Source organism: Gossypium raimondii, chromosome 5 (genome assembly GCF_025698545.1).
Source record: "Gossypium raimondii isolate GPD5lz chromosome 5, ASM2569854v1, whole genome shotgun sequence".
Classification (NCBI taxonomy): domain Eukaryota; kingdom Viridiplantae; phylum Streptophyta; class Magnoliopsida; order Malvales; family Malvaceae; genus Gossypium; species Gossypium raimondii.
The window spans coordinates 13338721-13359919 of NC_068569.1; the positions used below are offsets into that span (position 1 = coordinate 13338721).

The window sequence follows — 21199 nt, forward strand, 5'->3', positions numbered from 1 at the left end:
AAGTTTAAGTACTTGAAGATAGAGAGAAAGGAAGAGGGGCGTAAATGAGGAGGTGGTGGAGGGACGATGGATAGGTGAGGGATGAGAGATATTTTTTTTATTTTATTTAATATTAATATAAAAAATTTTAATTATATTTTAAAAAAGTGATTATGTAGCACAATTTCGAAACTTTTTTTTAATGGCTCCAACAACTGGTATCCACTTCATGAACCCTAGACAAGACCTTCCTATAATCTACCATCGATTGAAATTTAACTAAATAATTAATATTTTTTATATCCATCAACTAAAAATTTTCAGATGGCTTTCAAATAATAACCGTTTATTGAAAAGAGTATTAAATCCTATTTTTCTTCCTAAAAGCTTCAAAATAATTGTTCTTGACATGCTTTTCTCAATCAAAGTGTGGATCTTATTTGAGAACTTGGTTGATGAAAATCCATTAGACAAATCCCTTTTAATATTGACTCCATCAATTTGATATCACCCTCAAACCAAAATTTTCTTGAAATTTCATATCTCTAATCACCTTTTAATTATCCTTAAAAAAGAGTGGAGAAACATTTTGAGAACCCTCCAAAGAGGATGAATCCAAACAATAGCGTATTTAGGGGGCTAGCATGGGACTTGGCCCTAGCCCCTAAAATAAAAATAAAATTGCACTTTATCCCCTGCAAATGATAAAATTTTGATTTAATATTTTAAAAATATAAAGAGCTAGGCTATTGAAAATCATAATTTAATTTTTACTCCCCTAAAAATATTTTCTAGCTTCGCCGTGAATCCAAATCCGTGTCAACTTCTCTCATCCGAATCTTCTTGGTAGCCGACCAGCAACACCAGCCGTCGATGGTTCCCCAGTTCCGCCGAGAGCACGAGAGTATCCATTTAAAGCTCCCTTGTGTTAGGCTCCTGTTACAATAATTTTTTTAATGCATGGTTGCCACAATCAATAGGGTGCGTATTTTTAATGCAACTAATCAGGGGTTTCGTTATCCAACAGTATTTACCCTTATTTTTTGTTCTTAAAAGGAGTATTTGTCCTTGTTGTTTATTTGTAAACCTATAAATCTCGAAATACTAATTATGAAGGATCGATGCTAAACTTATACAAGAAAAAAGATCTTATATCTAGTAATTAAAATTGAGTTCTCTTAATTATAATTGTTTTTTATATACTTTTAACTATTATTTTCACCTCAAATTATTCAAAAATAAAAATTTAATACGTGGTACATTCTTTTCAAACACAATAATGAAATAAAATGATATGAATTTAAATATTAAAATGAGAAAAATATCAAAATGTGATACATTTTTTTAATGCGATAATAGAATAAAATGTAATGTAAATAATAATTTAAGTATTATAGTGCATAGGAAAACATGTATAATTTTGAAAACAAATCATGGATAAGGCGTAATATTATTGGAAGGAAAAATTATTAAAACGAATCCTACTTCAAAATAAGTAGTATCTTACATCAACCTTACTAATTCGTCGCATGAACACATCTCAGTTATTATTATTTTGCAATTTCCTGGATACGATCAATAATATTCCTTTCTTTTTTTTTTTTTCTGATAAAAAGAGGTTGTCTTTCTAGAAAAAGAATTAAGGAGGAAGGGCCAGAAACCCAGAATTAATGGACTGAAAAGAACCGAAAAAATCGAAAGCCCCAATCTCACAGCTCAGAAATGTCGGTTAATCTCAGATTTATTTTCTTTCTTTTATTATTTAAACGGAAAATAAAAAAGAGAAAAACCCGGAAGTATATATTATGTAGTGCAGTAAAACAAAAGAGAAAAAAGGGGTACGGGTAGTTGAAAAAGTTTGGGTAATCAAATAGGAGCGAAGGTGAAGAAGCACTAAAAAAACTGTTCTGAATTGTAATTCAGCTGAAATTGAACAACAATGGTATGGTTTAATTTTATAGTTGTTTTCTTTTTTCTAAACTCTTAAGAATTTGAATTTTGTTTAATTTGCAGCTCAAACGTAAATTAAGAGTTGGCTGATAGATTATACATTTCGATATTGTTGAATAATCTAATCTTTTAATCTCGACAGAGAGTAATTTAACTTTAGCTATTACTGTTGAAGCATAAGAGACATTGGTGGAGTAGTTTAGAGGATGGAGTGTATTTATGTTTCGAATTGTTTGCTAACAGGCTACCTCAAAGAAACTGATTTCCAGGGAAGAGTGGGAGAAGAGGTTGAATAATGTTAAAATCAGGAAAGAAGATATGAATAAATTGGTGATGAATTTTCTTGTTACCGAGGGTTATGTTGAAGCTGCTAAGAAATTCCGAATGGAATCTGGAACTCACCGTATCCGACAGCACGAAAATTGTTTATCTTATGCTCTGTTATTGGTTTTCTGAATGTATATGCTTTTTGTTTTCCTTATTGTGGAATAGCAGATATCGATCTTGCAACAATCACGGATCGCATGGCTGTTAAAAAGGCTGCGCAATGTGGAAATGTTGAGGATGCCATCGAGAAAATTAATGATTTAAATCCCGAGGTGCAGTGTTTGATTGTGGTGTGATGAACTCTGTGACTAATAACAAGTTATTTTTTCAAATGAAAACAGGATCTGTTTCAGGTTGCCAATTTGTTGTCGTGATACACCTTTCCTTTCAGTAGTCCATATGAAATTCTAAGTATTTCTTTTGAATGTAATAGAAGGAATAATGTGCAATATGAAAGGGAGTTAGTTGGGGACATGTAACTGTTCTAATTTTGTACTAACGAGAATGAGTTAAGAGGGTTTTATATTGGGTGATTCTCGGTTTAGCCTGAGGCATATCAATTACTAGGAAATCTGTTATTAGGATCAGTTGTTCTTAAATGTCCATCATCAGCAATAGTTTTGAGAGAAGCTGGATTTTGAAAACGGGTACTCGTGTGTTTAGCAATTTTGATTTGAATTGACTGATACCATACTTGTTACCAATTAAGCAATTTTGAAATCTGTCAAAAAGGGTAGCGGAATTATTTTCAGGCATGAAGAATTTTCTGATACATGCTGTAAAGAAAAATAATGTCACACTAATATTTTGAAATTCATTGTTTTTGCAGATACTGGATACAAATCCGCAACTCTTTTTTCAACTCCAACAGCAGAGATTGATAGAATTAATTCGGAATGGAAAAGTAGAAGAAGCCCTGGAGTTTGCTCAAGAGGATCTTGCTCCTAGGGCAGAAGAAAATGTAACTCTGCTTCATTAATTCATGAGAACTTTCATTATGCATGCTTAGTTTGTTTCTAAACAGTTTGTGCCTTTAACCAGCACTAATCTGTTGTTACTAATATGTGGATTTAAATAAGATAGCCAAAGCTTTCTGCAGCAAAGCTTTTTAGAAGAGTTGGAGAGGACCATTTCACTCCTGGCATTTGAAGATACTTCAAACTGCCCAGTTGGAGAGCTTTTGGACATATCACAGCGCCTTAAGACAGCGAGCGAGGTGAATGCTGCCGTACTTACTAGCCAAAGTCATGAAAAAGGTTTTCTTTTTTTCTACCTTCTATGTTCTTTATTTATTTACCTTTGGATAGTAGATGACTGGTTATTAGTAAGATGGTATACCTAGTCAAGTAGTCATTAACAAGGCTTGACCATCCTGTGCTGGCCCTGCAACATTGTTTTAGAAAGTTACTTGGTATACATTTTCCATGCTTTGTCTATGGAATGGAACTTTCAATTCTAAAAGTATATTTCTCTTCTAGATACCTTTCAGTTCTGTGGACAATCCACTTTGTTCTTTACAGCCCTAGCCTTAATACCTGCTTATTGATCAACAACTAAAAACAGAAGAATGTAAATACATTTTCTGTGTAGCATGCTCCAGATATTCTTTACGAATCATTTGGCTTGTTATTAGCCATCCTTCGATTCTTGTATTAGAAATAAAATTTTGTTTTCCTTTTAGTTGGATATACGTCTATCTGTTTGTCCTTCAATTCAATACTGTTCAAAGAAGCCTCTTTGTGCTCTTGTGAGATTTAGAAGGCATCAATGATTTGATGTACTTTGGTTACAGAATTTCTTTAACACTGAGGGTAGAATGTCAAAAATTTTGCATCAATTCTGACTTTTACAAGCAAAAAGGATTCCGTGATTGCCTGGAATGTGCGAATTCTTTTGTCAAATTCTAGCTTTTTTACGTATTTAAGTTACCTACATTGGGCAGTTTGATTTAAAACTTGAGATTATTTCTCCGGTCTTCAAGAAATAGTAAGTTTTGGCTTAAATATGCTTGCTGGATTACAGACCCAAAGCTTCCAAGCTTGCTAAAGATGCTGATATGGGCTCAGAATAAACTTGATAAGAAAGCTGCTTATCCCTGCATAAATGATTTATCAAATGCCAGAATTGAAGACCCCACTTTTTGAAAGAATTGCAAGTTATTGCTGAGGAAGCGAGTGGCCTCGGATTCATCAGAGATAGAACCGAACCAAATGCAGCTATTATGCTTGTAAACTCTTAACACTGACTTTAACAGGGAATTTGTTGGATGTCATTTGTTAAGATGTGGTTGGTGTTTATTTACGTTGTAGAAGAATTTAGTTGCCTGTGGTTGGTGTTTTTACTTTGTTCTTAGTTGAACTCAGTGCCCTTGTGCCATCATTGTACAATTCGTAATCACGCATTTATGATTTATCCCTTCACAAAAAAAAAAAAAAAACTCAAAGCTCTGCTGTTATTGCTATGTTAACTGCAATTTCTCTCCATTCAAGCAAATACGAATCAACATGTACCATGAAAGGAGGTTGAAATATGGAGGATGAAAATCTGCCATAGAAAGTGCAAAAACAACAAGAACAAAAAATGAAGGAAAATGCAAATTACTGAAAAAGAAAATATTTGAAACTACTTATCTAATGTCCACCCAGCAAAAACCATAGCTAGCAAACCTTAAAAACTCTTGGTTTTGTTTACGACTTGACCCGAAGAACATAAACCAATATAATATCATTCTGGCACTCAGAACAATCCTGAATTCGAGCAAGTTCGATCGTATTCACTTCAACACCCGAATGGCAATAACCATCGTCAAAATTGAGAGCATAACTTGAAGGATCATACTGGAACTTGAACTGTTTTTTGTTGCCCCTACCCTTCAAAGCTTTCTTCATCGCTGCTTTCGCTCTCCAGAAAAGACTTCTGCATTGCTTCTTGCCATAACTATTCACCCATTCCAATTTCCCCATGAAATCTATATAAGCTCCCATTTTATCTCCGACTAGAAGCAAAACTCAATGACCCTTTAGGCTAAAATGTATAGAGACAAAAAGAGGAAGAAAACAGAGGGTTTTATATAAAGGAATGGTTTGCAAATCCAGTTATATGATGCAAAATAAGAGGGTTATGAGATAAAAGAAAAATGAAAGTGGGAGCAGAATACAGGCTACAATGGAGTGTAATCTTTCTTTTTGTCTTTCAAAGAAGCTGCGCAGCTACACTTGCCAATCTCAACAGAAACACTGCTTTTCCTTTCTTCGGGAATTACATTGGGTTGCTAAAATTCCATCCAAAAAAGTGAATAACAAATAGAAAACGAAACCACACAAAAAAAAGTGTTAAAATGGGGAATAGAGCCGTCCTATGGTTGTAGTATCAGCATCAGATATGAGAGTCTTTGATTCAACTACTACCTCACTCCTTAATCCCTGTTGTAAAATCTTTTTACGTTTTATTGAGGTGACTAGTTACATGTAAGTAGATTTTTCTGTTCACAGAATTTTATATTAGCCATATTTTTTATATCTTTCACACCCAAATTTCTGTTTTGATATCTGATTCTGAATCTCTGATGAGATTGGATTTTATGGCTTTTTTATTTTCATAAACGGTCATTTTCTTTTTGAAACATAAAGAGTGAAATTTAAAACATCACACACATATATATATATCAGCAATATATTTTTGAAGTGATCCATCAAAGTCAAAGTATCCCTATTAAGACGATAGAAATATTGAGGCAATGTGATGGTTTTGCATAATCTTCTCCACTTATACTACTTTGTATCTCTTTTTTGTATTCATCTTTAAAGCCATTTTACTTTAATATATTCTCAGTAAAAATTCCCTTTTGTCTCATTTAACATCCCCACTCCTCAAAGTATCCTGTTTCTTTCTACTGTTTTGCCTGTTGTGGAAATGGCTGGTCCCATGTCAGATGACAAGTCAATCTTAACCCAACTATGCAATCTTTGTCCCAAGTTTTGGCACCAATCATCTCTAGAAACTATCCCATTTCCGGCTTGTGTTTTCAAGCGGCAGGTGTTGGTCACATGGGAATATCTTCTGGTTTGGTCCATGTTTGTTGTCAACAACTGGGAAGTTTTGAAACCATGGAAATAGCTTTAGGCTTACCCTAAGATAGCAGCCAACACTATGAAGTAGCTGGATCATGTAATAATAACAACATGCAAAGCCAAAACTATTCATTCAATCATTCCCATAATTTGGATATCTCTCTCTCAAAAATTAGCTGGATTTTCCTTGTAAACTGTGCACTCACTTTCTTTCCATGTGCCGCTGCAGGATTCCTCTGCAACAAGCTTGACCTAGCATTTAGGTCTGCTGCTATTGCTATATCCTACACACATAAGTATATATTATTAATAACATATTGGTACAATAGTGATGAAAGATGTACATAGAAGAATATGTCTCCAAAAGAACAAGTACTGGGTCAGACTTGAAGAAATGGGCTTTTCTTCCTGGTAGAATTATCTTGTCTAGGATTTAGATTTAGGGTTGGGCTCGTTAGTTTCTGCTTATATATATAGGGTAAACTATCAAAATAATAACATTTATTTATTTTTGGTTATAATTTAGTCCCTTAGGTTTGAAATGTTACATTTTAGTCACTTACAACATCGTATTGTAACATTTTAGTCAGCTGATGTGGCACATTAAATCATCATTTCAAACAAAAATTTTAGGTTAAACTATACTATTGGTCGCCATATGTTTTCGTTTTGAGCAATTTAATTTATTTTTTTATGTTTTTTTTAACTTTCTTTTATTTATTTATTATTATCTTCTGCTCCTCCCTTTATTTTACTTCCTTCTCCGTCTCTTTTATGTTATTGTAACTTTACTTTTTAGTTCCTTTCTCCCTTCCCCATATTCCAATCGCGGTTTCAAAAGCTACCTCAAATGATTTTCGTACAACTAGACCCTTAAATCCATCATATGGTTAAATGCTACACATTAACAAGCAACCTTTAGTTGCCTGTTTGACATAATTTGCGGATGTCTCATGTTTGAAATCCCAATTCTTTGAATTATTTATTAGATCATTCAAGCGAAACAACTTTGCATATGCCTCATGTTTGAAATCCAATTTCTTTGAATTAATTATCTGAAAAACAAAGATGGAGAAGGAGGAAAACAAGGGAGAAACAAAAGAGAATGAAAAAAAAAAGAAAGTTAAAAGAACATAAAAGAAAAAAATTAAATTGCTCAAAATGAAAAAATATGAGGATCAATTATATAATTTAACCTACAATTTTTGTTTGAAATGATATTTAACATGCCATGTCAGCTTATCGTTATACCGTTAAGGGCAATTAACGGCTCAATGACTAAAATGTTACAACATATTAACATAAGTGACTAAAACGTAATATTTCGAACATAAATGACTTAAATGTAATCTGAAATAAACAAAAGTAATCATTTTGATAATTTATCCATATATATATATTTTAAGAAGGAGTAGTTCATAGATGGACTTCGACAAAACTGCAATTGGCAGCTTGATTTGTCACAAGTTGGTTGCTGTCTGTTGTCTTAAACAACAAGAAGGTAAAAACAAAGTCCCAAAATGTTCCCACTTCTCAAATCCACATAGAGATAAAAAAAAGAAAAAAGTGGACAAAAGATTATTCTACTGGTAAGGCATGTATAAAAGATCGAATACCAGAAGTCTGCCATCAATATATATATATAAAGAAACTTTAATCACTTTATTGGCATGAAGTGAAGGACATTTCTTGATAAGCTAACTTAATTCCTTGAACAGAGTTTTATGCTGCCATAATGTGAAGCAAAAGTGCGAGAATCCAAGACGTTGTACCATGGCAGCGGTATCTCATATGGATTTGCTCCTACTCTTATTTTTATTATATTATTTTCAGTTCTTCTTTTACCAGTAAGTACGGTTTCCAATGCATGTGCTTGTAGGAGCATGTCATCGACCTGTTTTATTTGAAAAGCTCAAAACATTGATTTAATTAATCCCAATAAAAAAATTAATTATGGACCATGATTGTCATGATTTAAGTTTATTTTGTGTAGTGAAAGCATAAATCGAAATCTTTACTCTTTAAATATCATAGGACTCCCAAAGTTTTATTGACCTTTAAACATATTATTGTGATGTATAAAAATATATACTATCAATACATCAAACCATTTACTACTGTTTATATGTGTTGATTAGAAAAACTTTAAAATTGTTTGAAAAATAATTAAATACAAACAAATATAAGGATATATTTACAAAATGGAAATAATCTAGGGTAGCTGAAGGGAAAAAAAGGGGATGGTGACACTGTCATGGTAAATTTGTTGTTTTACTCTCACTGGTAAAATAAAAAGTGAAAGAAGCATTGGTAATAATAAATCCTAGCAGAGAATATATATAGACTCAAACATGATTGACTCGCTTCTTCTGAAACTGAAGTTTTGTCCCAAACATGATTTTTATCAGCGCCATAATCAAAGCCATTACACACTGTTGAGTTCAACTAGCTAGGGAGACCTTCCACCAAATAACAAAACAATGCAACGGACAACCCTTTGCCAAAAACATTAATTCAATCAAATCAATGACGAAGAAAAAAACACGAACAAGAAAGTCCCTAGGTATCATCTCCCCGTACTTGGATCCTACGCATCCTCCACTCTCAATTCTTAGTCGATGCCTGCATACTCGACATTGTTTGTTGTGTTGTCCGCCGAATTTTTTACTCTATATCTTGCTCCAGCCTTTACATTAAATCTTCCCGTTTGACATTGAAACAAATCATAGGAATCCGGTTAGGCTTTATCACTTCTCCCTGCTACTCCGATGGGATCATTTCCTTCCCCTTCACGACCTACCACACCACCGCCATCACCCGAATCCAATGCTTCTAGTTATCGAGTTCTCGTGGCTTTTTGTCCTAAAGAGGGAGGGTCTAATACCAACTATTTTAACTGCATACAGTGTTACAATCCGTCTAACAACACATGGAGCCATGTCAGCTTAATTCCTGATCTGCTAGAAAACCATGTCTTGAAGGGTTTCGCCATGGTTTCTCTTGGAGAGTCGATTTACATTATTGGTGGGAGGTTATGGAACAAACGGAAGCCTCAAACTTCAAGTGATTCCGCCGAGTCTGTCAATGTTTGTGTCCAAGTGTCGCCTTTAGTACTTCGATACAATGTCCGGTTGGACCAATGGTCCAAATGTGCAACATTAGGTGTACCACGTTACGATTTTGCGTGTTGTGTTTGTGACAATAAAATTTATGTGGCGGGAGGGAAATCGAACTTGGACAGTGCTAGAGGAATTTCGTCGGCTGAGGTCTATGATCCTGCCCTTGATGAATGGACTCCATTGCCTAGCATGAGCAGCTTGAGATACAAATGTGTTGGGGTAACATGGCAAGGGAAATTTTATGTGATGGGCGGTTTCGCCGAAAGGGAAAATTCGGATATAAACTTGCTGACATTTTCTCCACAGCGTAGCTCTGCGGAGGTGTTCGACACACGAACAGGGGGATGGGACCTCGCAGTGGGGATGTGGCAGCTGGATGTTCCACCTAATCAAATCGTTGCAGTGGATGGCAAGTTGTTCAGCTCTGGGGATTGTCTGAAGCCATGGAAAGGTCACATTGATGTGTATGACGGGAAGCAGAACATGTGGGATGAAGCGGATGGATCTCGTTTCCAAACTCTTAACTTACCATTCTCCACAATAAGTGGGAGTAGCAATGGAAATTGGGCACCAATAGAACGGCTTTACTTAACAATGGCACCAATCGGAACCCAATTATATTTCCTGGCAGGGTATCGGGTGCCTGGAGAATCACCACGAACAGTTTCAATGGTCTACGCCTTTGATACATCGGCAACTATTGGTGCATGGAAGAGCTTGGAACCAACGGAGGAAGAAGGCGAAAAAGAGCTCTGCAGTCATTGTTGTGTCGTTCAACTCTCGTAAGCAAGTCTTAACCTTAGCCGTCGAAAGCATCTTACTTGGCCGTGGCCATCCTCCTTTAGATTACTTAGGATTCTTATGCTGTTATAACTGATAAAAAGGTACCTTTCTGTAGTTGCCTTTGTTGGATGGTGAATTAGCATGTCTAAGTAGCTTATGTTATAACAAATAAGCTAAAGTCATGTAAAAATACCATTTACTTCTCATAAAAGCGCATTTTTTTTGGCACGTTTCGAGCCTAGAAATGGTGCTGTTTTCTAACTGAGCGCATAGCAAATGAAACAAAAAAACTGCCTCAAGTTTCTTTACGGCACATGTCAATTGGAGTAATGTGGCCCAAATAGGGTCCAATATCTTCATTATGAAGAAAATGGGAAAGGAGGGATTGGGTCAATGGAAAATTGGCTCAAAAAGGGAAGAGCCCAATCCCAAACCAGTAAGCGGTTTACATAGTTAAATGAACAGGCTTTTTCTGCCCTCGAAAGAAGAGAAAGTGCACCAAAACTCAGGCCGAAAAAAGCACCTAAAAGATACTATTCAGTCAAGCTTAGCAGGAGCCACCATGCTCCCTTGACCACCTGACACATAAGCCCCAGATTAGATTTGTTAAGGGGAGGTCCAAAGTCTGACTTAAAATTTTAAGAGGATTTTGGGAAAATATTAAATTTAAAAAATAAATTTGAGTAAAAATTTAAATTCATTTAAAATATAGATTGAGCTCAAATTTAAATATTTAAATTCGAATTCGATTTGATTCATTTTTAAGTTTATAATATTTTATATTATTTTCTTTTTATATATTATATAATTTATAATCTATTAAAAAAATAAACTCATACTAAATATATAATATTACTCTAATGTAAATATTAAAACTATGACATGCGTTGAATTGAATTGAAACTGACTTGGTTGCTAGTCAAATATGTTCTCTATTTAGGAGGGATCACAAAAAAGGATCTATCAACTGTGGACTAATGATATGTTGGAACACTAAAACTGTTATGTTGGATGTCCACATAATCATATATAACACTATTTCCATGCATGGTGGGAGTCTCCGGGTTTAGGAACCATTATTTCTTTTAGAGAGATTCTGTATTTAGAGGTTGATTGCATTCAGCAGCTCTACTAAAAAATTAGATAAATTAATCACTTCATTAAATTTTTTATGATAAATGATTACGTGAAATGTTAATTTAAATGGTTCATTACTAATTTGATCCCTAAACTATAGCTAAAATTTCATTTTAACTTTTTTTGAAAATTTTCTTAACAATAATTCTAAAATTCTAAAATAAATATAAATTATTAAAAATTATGTTAACAATTCAATAAATTTATCCCTCAATGTTTACAAAATTTTAACATAATTTTAATAATTTATATTTATTTTAAAATTTTTAATTTGTTTAGAATTGTTGTTAATAAAAAACTTTTAAAAATCAAAATAATATTTTAACTATAATTTAGGGACCAATTTAATAATTAACTATTTAAACTAATGTTGCACGTTATTATTTAACAGAAAAATTTAATAAAGAGATTAATTTACACGTTCAAAATATATAAAATTAATTTACTTTCTTTTTTTCAGTAAAAAGACTGAAATGCAATTCACCCCTAACTAAAAGACCTGACACTTTTTACATTACTTTTGCTTTCATGATTTTGTATCATTCAAATCTGTTGCTCTTTCTTTCTGTCTTTATCACTGCCATTCTTCAACTCCTCCCATCAAATCCCCGGCCTCCATGTACTTTGCTACACAGAGTTGAAATAGTATGTACTTCACAAAGATTAGGAGAGGATTAAGGCTCTAAATCAAGCAGGTGAACATGAGCTAAGGTTTTTTCCTATTGGGTTGGCCCCCTTAAGTGAAATAACTCCTTGTTTTAACCCAAACCTTTAATGATTAATCATTTGGTGGAGCATACAGTTAAAAGTTGAAGTGGAAAATAAATTATTACTGTAACACCTCTAACTCGTATCCCTCGTCGAAACTGGGTTACGAAATATTACCGGAGATTACAGATTAAACAGACAGAAATCTCAAACATTTTACATCATTAAAACAAGTCATCAAAGCATCATTTTAATCCAAATTATAAACTCTCCAAAATAGATTTTATAACTTCATTGACAATCAAACCACAAAATAACTAATATTTAGACACTCTAGGTACATGCCGACACAAAGAAATAAACATCATCATATTTGAGTTCGGGATCATTGTTGGGTGCTGAATCAGCGATCAAACTTAAGTACTTAACCTGCGCACGGAAAATAAAACCGTACGCTGAATAAAAATTCAGTAGTATTTCTATAATCTGAATATTTAAAAAAATAAAAAAATAAAATATGTATAATAAAATGTTAAGCACAATTGAACATTTAAAATCACACAATACTCGATTTTCATCACTTGCTATATATAATACCTTTCCATAATTTATTCACGTATCATTTAAATAATAGCACTATCCATTCCACAATCAATTTATGAGTACATAACTCGTGTATTCCATGTATTTACAACATATTTCACATTCTATTTTCAGTTTACTATCTCATATTCTTATTCTTAGCCCAAAGTAGATTTTATAGAATACACCGGATATACGGGACAAATACAGAGGTGCATTGTTATGCACTAATGAACAGAGAGCACTGAAGTGCTATACAGAGAACACAGATGTGCTAAACAGAGAGCATTGACGTGCTAGTAATCAGAGAGCACTAACGTGCTAATAATCAAAGAGCACTGATGTGCTAATAATCAGAGAGCGTGCTAAATTCCTTAATGGCATGCCACTAATATCCCAGTAGTTCTAAATTCCGTCTACTTGGGCATTAAAACTGAATTTTATACATATAAAAAATAATCCAATTATCATATTTGCACAATTTCACATTTACACATATATATATATATATTCATAATATATATATTCCAATTTAGTTCAACCAATATAATTTCATCACATATCAAGACAATCCATTTCAATTGTAAAACACAATAGTTCTCACCTCAATCACTTACTATAACATTTAACCAAAATACAACAATTAATAATTAGATTCTAATTACAGAAATACAAACCAGGAATTCCGAGCTATTCGATGTCGAATATATTTTTCCCCTTTTTAGTCGAGAATTCCGGTACGACGCTAGTTACGAAATTAAAACAATAAAAAATCATCAATACAACACCATTCAATCTCACATTAAATATTTCAATTTTTACTTAATATTTGCCTAAATTTCAATTTAGTCCCTAAACCGAGACTAACTTTTATTCTCAAAACTAATTTCATATTTTCATTCCATTCCCACTTTAAACTAATTTAACTCTCTAATTTCACCATAAATCCTTAATTTTGAAATTCTCTCAATTTAGTCCCTATTAATTCAAAACCTATAATTTATTTTACGTTTAATCCATTTCTCTATTATAATTTGAAATTTTATCAATTTAATCCCTAATTCTTCAATTAATTCAACATAAACAACATCTAAAAATTTACAAACTTTCAAAATTTCAACTTAAATCAAGTAGTATTTTGTTCTAGGATTCCAAAAACATCAAAATTATAAGAATAGAGACTAAATTAACTTACCAATCAAACCTTGAACCTTGAAATCCCAAATTTTCTTTCTTTCCTTCCCTTTTCTTTTCTTTCCTTTCTCCCTGTTTTCGATTTGCTATTCTGTTTCTATTCTCTTTTCTATCTTTTATTTAATTATTAATAATATAATAAATAAATATCTTTTACTTTTAATAAGCATGTACATATATTAAATACAAATGTATACATATATTGATTACACATGTATTTATAATTACCACACACTTGTCACTTTTTATGGTTTAATTGTTAGTTTAGTCCTTTCACCTTTTTCTATTTTATAATTAACTTTCACACCTAATTCAATTTAGTCCTAATACTCAATTAACTTTAATTTAACTAAATTCACTTAACTAAAATCCAATTGGTGATATAACTAATTCTATAAATATTTTAATAATTATTTTACGAGTCCGTTTTACCAAGACGGAGACCCGATAATTCACTAATTCAAAAATATTTCTAAAATCAAGCTTAACTTATAATTATTAATTAATAAAATTTTCTAACTTTTTCATCGAATTTAGTAATCTCAGATCACTGTTCTGACACTATTGAAAATTAAGCTGTTACAATTACTTATTTCCTTTTGAGCCTGCTCGACATTTTCATGCTTTGTTATCAGCTCCAGATGATGGAAGCTCACATTTATTGTTAGTCTTTGGATATTGGATCTCCTGTTGCAGTCTTCCTTTCTCTAATTTCAAACAAAGAGCTTGCATTATTAAGATAAAAATGAAAACGGATAAAAAAAGCTGTTTGGCATGATCGTGATGAATCTAGGTATATAAATTGTATGTTAAACTGTGACGTGACCTATCTTCTTTCTTATCCTTTATTTGATGTTGTTTAAGGATCCAATCCAGATTTGATGTCTAACTAAAAAATTGATATAAGTTCTTTTGTCATCTCATCCTGATTTACTCAACTTTATTATTGTTTCTTAATCACTTAAATAATTATTTGGGCCTGAACTTGATAATTTTTTTTACATTAGAGTCTGATTTTTTTTCAAGTTAGGTCTTAAATTTGATAATTGTTTTTATATTAAAGCCTAAATTTAATAACTATTCCCAAATTAAGGATTGAACTTTAGGTTTTCAAAGACTAATTTTAGGGTCAAATTTAAGGTCTAACTTGAATAAAAAAATTCAGACCCCAATATAAAAAATATTACCAAGTTCGAGTCCTAAAATGTTATTTAACCCTTTCTTAATTATAAGATAACATGATTTTTTGTTTCACCGTGCAGTAATTTGAAGATCTTAAGCGTGATTGTATAGGAATCTAGACCGGAAATGGGGACGACAAACCTAAGACGCTGCCAGGTTAATAGGAGATTGGAATTGGCTGCCCTCTGTGTCACTGTGTGTCGTGCCGTTGTTGAAAACTGGGTGTTCGGTGCGCTGCGCTAAAGGTGCATTTGGTAGGTTGAACTTTACAGTATAGCTTATACTGTTATATCCCAAAATAATATAACATTGTTTAGGCTGCCTCCTAAGTATCTTAAATTAGGGCATAGTCTTAAATTTTAGACTAATTTATTTCTACTTTTTATTATTTTAATCAATTTAGTACTTTATTTATAAAATATTATGAAACCTTCCTTCAATCAAATTTCCAATGTATATTTTTTATGCTGTGATTTCTAAATCCATCCAACTCAAGCAAAAAGCCAAAACATTCTAATTAATTAGTCAATTTCAACTCTTTAATTTGCCTCTCATTCCAATGAAAAAAATTTAATTTACAAATACCCAGAATTTTGTTTGTTTGTTCTTCCACCAACAAATTAATGACACAGAAATAACAAGTTGTACTGTAATAGTAGCAAAAGAAATAGAAAACCTTCAAGTTCTTTACTCCCAGCCAGGTCACTTCATGTAAAGATAGCGCACATGCTTTCCTCACCAGTCTCCAGTTTAAGTAGTTAAAGAAGCTTTGATTCTGATGTAAAAGCCTTAAGTACTGCCACAACTTCATGACTATACAAAAGCCCGTTCTTTCTCTCCCTCATAGAGAGCTACGCCATGAGATTTGAGTAAGAGCTACATTTTCGTTCTTTTTCTATTTTTTTTATCAACAAAAATGGGACAAGAAAAAAGCTACTTTTATAGTTGGTCACCGGTTGGAGCTCCATTGAATGTACGAAGGGAGGAGGACCACTGGAGACACGCTGACAACTCTGTCAATGCGGTGTCTTTTGGCTTTGTTGCAACTGCCATTCTCATCTTCATGTTCTTAGTCATGGCCATCATTGAACGCTTTCTTAAACCCAACACTTCCCCTGGCCCTGGAGGTGGCCGTAACCATGCTGACCTTCAACCTCAGCTTAGTTTCAATGGCAAGCCCAGCCATCCATCACCAAAAGTGAGTTCACCCTTTTGCTTCCACATCCGGGGTTTCTTCTATATTGCCCAAATCTCTTTTTCTTTTTTCTTGAATTTGATTGTTTACTTTGCATTACATGGCTAGTATATTTCTAATCCGATGATAAAGGGAACAACTTTAACTTTTTTTCTGAAAACAGTAATACAGTAGTAACTACTAGTATCTGATCTGACATAAAAGCTTCTCTGCATTGTAAAGTTTACATGTCAGCAAAATCCTCCATATTGGCTTAAGTTAAAATTTGTTTGCTTTGACAGCGACATGCATTTTATTTTCGGTATGATATGCATTTCTTTTCTTGTAAATTGCACATCTACTTCTTCCTTGAACTAGTCATCTTCTGAATTTACTTTCGGTGTTATCTATTTTGACTTTCTTTATGGGTAAGTACTCAAATTTTTGAGCCATTAAGTTAGCTAGTTAATGAAAAAAAGCTGATTTTTAATGTTAATTTGAAGCCTCATCACTAAAGCATCCCAGTTAAGTTTCCTTGCTCTCATGAAATTGCAAATTTTCTATCTTTAGCCAGAAAGTTTAATCAATTTTTATAGCTAAGAGCTGTGATGTCGTTGTATATATGATGTTATAGGCTATGGTTCATCTAAGACGTGAAGGGTCTGCTGAAGTTGAATAGTTGGTCCCAGGCCAACGAAGCCTAGCTGGTAAGATGTATATAGTTGTTTGTGTTTAGACCTACCATTCTGTAAATGTTTGTCCTGCTGCTCGTGGTCAGTCCCTTGGTTTATGAACAAACGGTCAACCTGCTTCAGTTGATTGCTTCTTAATCTTATCAATGTACGCTCTTTTAGCTTCATTATGACAATTGACCCATGGATTCTGTGGTTTATGAGATTATGTTTGATGCACTTTCACTATGGGAAATGATAGGCCAATTCGGATGAACTATCTCAGTTGAGGTTAATTTTTCCAAATGTATCTTAGTGATGAACTACTCCAACCCCATTTTTCAATTTTATGGTTGAATAATGCTTACTGATCTCTTCGCCGTGAAGTTATGCTTTAGATTTAAAACCTTTCGAAATGGTTCGATCTAATTCCAGCCAACTATGGATTTGGGTGTCAATCATTTCTACATGTTTTTTGGTTTTAGGATATATGAGACATGTTGTTGCTCTACTGATTCCTTAGTAAATCAATGTTGATGTTGATTGAATGAAAGATCATATAAAGGTGGTTTACTTGTGCAGATGGCGATATACACCAGTGGAGTTTCAGTGTTAATGCCTGGGGATGTTATTCCTACTTTCATTGCAATTTGCACACCCTGCCCGCATCAACACCACTCATCAGTCAATCCCAACTCAGACTCCTCTGTAAACATTAATGCAAGTTAGAGGAGAAAAGAGCAATCTAACCGCATGTGCTGCATCAAACAATGATTATGGTTACTCTACAGCACTGGGTTTTTTATGAACAAGCAATGACTAGATCAGAGTTTCCCTTTTTCTTTTTTGTTTTTGGGTCAGAAGATCGTTTATAATGTGTATATAGAGATAGTTTTAGGTACGCTGGCTGGTTATGGCAACATTTAAGTTGCCTTTCTGTCAATTTCCACCATTTCCATCAAATGGATCATTTTTGCATGTAAAAAGTTTAGGTGTGTTATAGTCTTTTTAAACTTCCAGCTCCACAACATGTTGTTGCGCAGAACTTTGCTGGTGCTGAAAAAACAAGATGTGATGAAGGATGATTCATTTGGGACAAGAATCTGGCAAAAGATTTTCACTTATATCAATTGTTACAACCCTAACTGGAATTAAGTCAGTCTCACAAAAGCTTTGGCGCATCCAAATCTCCCCGCGTTGGAACTATTGATCTCCCTAGTCCTTATAGAACTTTGGGCTCTGTTTCAGGGCCTAAAAAACAAAAGAAAATGCAGTCTTCCAAAGCCTAAAACTGATGCCAACCAGAGATGGCCCATGTCAACCAGCAAAATCTAGACTAAGTTCCTGTTCCAGACTTTCGACGAGGGCAGTCAACTACATTTCTTCCAATAGGACAAGAATGAACCTGGAATTGCCTTTTTTTGTATTTTTACAAGTTTCTCAAAGTACACCTCCACAAATTCGAACCGGCAACATCAACTAGAAACAGCACACACTCCTTTGAGTGTGAGAATGTGAATTCAAATAAGTATTTAAGCATGATACAACTTTAAAGAACATATGAGTATCAAAATAAAATATTATTGAATTATACGTCATGGCACAAATTGACCGGTCGGAGCGGATGGTGACCAGTACCTTTTGTTTATAGCATATTGTAGGCAAAACCATACCCCTTTGAACCAATGAAACTCCTTTTGCCTTTCAGAAACCTCAAAGAAATGGCCGTTGTATTCGTGTAGATTTTCGTCTCTCAATTTAAATCCAATACATGTCCTGTAGTTGAAAAAGCCAAAGTTCCATGATCAATCTTTTGTAATGGAAACAAAAAATAAGGCCGATTTGGATGGTTTTTTTCTTTCAAACATTTGAACCTTGGATGTATTCCGTGTTTGTCATTTCTTATGAAAGAGACGAGTACAGAAAAACTAAAAAGAAGCAGCCAATATAACTGAACTGATCTTCTTCACCCCCCATTAGTTGCTTGGTTGAGAGACTCCACCAACATATTCCCATTAACGGATCAGTATTAAACATAGGACCACTTCCACTATTTTTACTCATCCATCTACAACGGCTACACTCATCCTCCAAATTTTCAATTTCCACATTCATTTATTTACTACACTTCCCGTTGTGTTTTTACTATAGGATTTAGAAATGGTAGAATTATTAAAGTGGGTTAAATTCTCTATGTTTTCCTTTGGTTGTACAATACTTTCCTCCATTTAATGTCTCTCATTTAGGTGTTAGAAAAAGGAAAATGTGGGGCCAAGCATGGAGGCCGTCCTCTGTTTCGATTTGGCAATGGTGGAGCCAGCAGCCTGAAAACCCCTCTGCATATTCCTCATAATCCTGTGAGTAAAAAAAAAAAGTTGGATCTTAAAAAGAATTTGCAAATACTGGCAATGGCATGCCTCGAAAATTTTTTTTTAATAGCTTGCTCAAGATCCCAGTTTCAAAGGACATAATTATGTGCCTCATTTATCTAAATCTAATCATAATAAATGTCTAAACATCAACTTTACACCTAAAAGTTGTCTCACCAAAAACTACTTTAACCAAACCAACAACAAAAGATAAAAGAATAATGGTACATTCATTAAGCTCCTACTTTTTTATTTGAATGTTAGGATTCAATTATGATTCAAGCCATGAAATTTTGAATAAAGGAAGAGGGAAAAGGCAGCCATGATGAAGTGCCAGATTGAATGTCGTTGTTTCAGTCTTGCAGAAATGCAATTTTTTTTTTCCGATATAGCAGCAATGAAGAGTAGAAAATAATACAAGAGCGAAATTCATTAAAGGATAAATCACAGGTCAATTAAGATAAGTAGTAGTAGACAACAGCCCACTACTGCAACTCTGAAAAACATATACAACAAAATCTTCCCTTCCAGCTCAGACGGACGACCTCTGACTTCAATGTTCAATCAATATTCACAATCTTAAACAAACAAACAATAATTAGACAAGGTGATTGAACTTAAGATACACTTCTTCGTTCATCTCTAGAGAAAGATGAAACATTCAAGGGAAACAAGAGGATTTTCAAGTGATTCATTTGGAGCACTAGATGTAGCTGCATTGTTATTGCTACTTGGCCATTTTCCTTCCATGGTGGTTGTAGTAGTTGCACCATGCTGCTGCTCCACTTTTTTGCTATTACCCGTCTCTCCCGGATCAAGTCTGGCCCTACCAGGGGATTGATTGGTCCTTCTTCCAGACGGGCTCCGACCCATTACAGATCTATTCACAGCAGGTGACCTTGACCTCCTTCCTGAACTCTCACCCGGGTCCTTCCTTGGCGGGTCGGGTCTTGACCCACGTCTCACTGTGGGTTCCCTGCTATGAACCAACCTCACTGATGCTGACCCCCCATTCACAACCCCATTTCTTCTGCCAGGCGATTGGTCAATTTTTCGGGTCGGGGACCTACCCACAACCTGGTTCCTTGACCCGGATCTCGCCGGAGATCTGAACACTTTCTGCTGCCTCACTTCTTCTTCGTCTCTTCTGTCGGTTATAGTTGAAACGCTTTCACTTACACTAACACTACAAATCTCAGAAACATCCTCCGACGCTGACTCTTCAATAACATTGACAGGCAATTTCGGCTCAGGCTTGATGTTAAAATTCAGGCTTTCCTCCCCTTGGATCTTGACAAACGCCGGTTTTTCTATCTGGGGTTTCTTCTTCTCTTCTTCTTGTGGGATAAAGATGCGAGCTTTGGGCTTTGGAGTTTCAGACAGAACTTCTTTCACCGTTTCTTCTTCCGCTGAAGGCGGCGGAGCTCTGCTTTCAAGGCTTGGCTTTTGGTTAAAAGATTCAAGACCCGCATGTAAATGTGCTTCCTTTCCACGAGAAGAACCTTTTTTAGAGCTTAGACAACAACCCATTTGAGGAAATGGAGGCTACAGCTGGACTCAGAAACAAGGTAGCATTGTTGGGTTAAGCTCAAAAACGAAGCTTTTCTTCTTCTTTGGAAAAAAGGTTGGGTATTTTACTTTTCCCGGCGTCAGAAATGAAGACAAGAGGAGACAAGGAGTAGGGTAGTTAAATGGGAACCGAATGTGAACGTCTCATAAAAGAGATGGAGTCAATGAAATGTATTTATTCTCTAACATCACCCCGTCAGTTCGCTAAGCTAACTTTTTTTTCCTATTTCTATTCATGCCCTAAACATTTTTGTTCTTTCTCATTTAAGTCCCTTCTCTTCTTTTCTTGGTTGCTTTTTAATATAATCGTACTATGTCTCGTGATTTGCGCAAATATTTAGCGATCGGCGCAGGTGGAGGGTGATTTTTGTATGTTTGCAAACCG

At 34.2% G+C, this 21199-nt stretch overlaps 4 protein-coding genes and 1 long non-coding RNA gene across 7 annotated transcripts; 3 read left to right on the top strand and 2 right to left on the bottom strand.

The window, feature by feature from the left end:
* The first annotated feature begins 1509 nt into the window (after positions 1-1509).
* On the top strand, positions 1510-4580 carry LOC105770874 (protein GID8 homolog). Of its 2 annotated transcripts, none has more exons than XM_012592236.2 (6): positions 1510-1921; positions 2173-2332; positions 2425-2528; positions 3086-3217; positions 3356-3512; positions 4279-4580. In XM_012592236.2, exons 1-6 carry the CDS (start codon positions 1919-1921, stop codon positions 4398-4400), a joined length of 678 nt encoding a protein of 225 aa, XP_012447690.1. In that variant the 5' UTR covers positions 1510-1918; the 3' UTR covers positions 4401-4580. The 2 variants fall into 2 exon arrangements, with proteins under 2 accessions (XP_012447690.1, XP_012447689.1); XM_012592235.2 differs by having other exon boundaries at positions 1514-1921; positions 2422-2528.
* A 4158-nt stretch (positions 4581-8738) lies between these two features.
* LOC105767633 (uncharacterized) lies at positions 8739-10355 on the top strand. Its single transcript, XM_012587206.2, has one exon. The coding sequence runs from the start codon at positions 9095-9097 to the stop codon at positions 10229-10231; it is 1137 nt and encodes a 378-aa protein (XP_012442660.1). The 5' UTR covers positions 8739-9094; the 3' UTR covers positions 10232-10355.
* Positions 10356-12159: 1804 nt separating this feature from the next.
* LOC128041237 (uncharacterized) lies at positions 12160-13908 on the bottom strand. The gene is made up of 3 exons (XR_008195953.1): positions 13851-13908; positions 13333-13400; positions 12160-12502 (listed from the first exon to the last, which is right to left on the bottom strand). It is a non-coding gene; the product is annotated as an uncharacterized LOC128041237 (long non-coding RNA).
* A 1613-nt stretch (positions 13909-15521) lies between these two features.
* Positions 15522-18000, top strand: LOC105771125 (uncharacterized). Of its 2 annotated transcripts, XM_012592528.2 has the most exons (3): positions 15522-16229; positions 16840-16912; positions 17459-17601. In XM_012592528.2, the coding sequence occupies exons 1-2, from the start codon at positions 15948-15950 to the stop codon at positions 16882-16884; spliced, it is 327 nt and encodes a 108-aa protein (XP_012447982.1). In that variant the 5' UTR covers positions 15522-15947; the 3' UTR covers positions 16885-16912; positions 17459-17601. The 2 variants fall into 2 exon arrangements, with proteins under 2 accessions (XP_012447982.1, XP_012447980.1); XM_012592526.2 differs by lacking the exon at positions 16840-16912 and having other exon boundaries at positions 17459-18000.
* Positions 18001-19887: 1887 nt separating this feature from the next.
* On the bottom strand, positions 19888-20775 carry LOC105766811 (uncharacterized). Its single transcript, XM_012586376.1, has one exon. It carries the CDS (start codon positions 20773-20775, stop codon positions 19888-19890), a length of 888 nt encoding a protein of 295 aa, XP_012441830.1.
* Positions 20776-21199: the final 424 nt, after the last annotated feature.

Coding starts and splice junctions, on each gene's coding strand:
- LOC105770874 (XM_012592235.2), top strand. Junction 3,218..3,355: donor CTCCTAGGGCAGAAGAAAAT/GTAACTCTGCTT, acceptor AGCTTTCTGCAG/CAAAGCTTTTTAGAAGAGTT. Junction 3,513..4,278: donor TAGCCAAAGTCATGAAAAAG/GTTTTCTTTTTT, acceptor GCTGGATTACAG/ACCCAAAGCTTCCAAGCTTG.
- LOC105767633 (XM_012587206.2), top strand. CDS start 9,095: ATGGGATCATTTCCTTCCCCTTCACGACCTACCACACCACCGCCATCA.
- LOC105771125 (XM_012592526.2), top strand. CDS start 15,948: ATGGGACAAGAAAAAAGCTACTTTTATAGTTGGTCACCGGTTGGAGCT. Junction 16,230..17,458: donor CCAGCCATCCATCACCAAAA/GTGAGTTCACCC, acceptor TTACTTGTGCAG/ATGGCGATATACACCAGTGG.
- LOC105766811 (XM_012586376.1), bottom strand. CDS start 20,775: ATGGGTTGTTGTCTAAGCTCTAAAAAAGGTTCTTCTCGTGGAAAGGAA.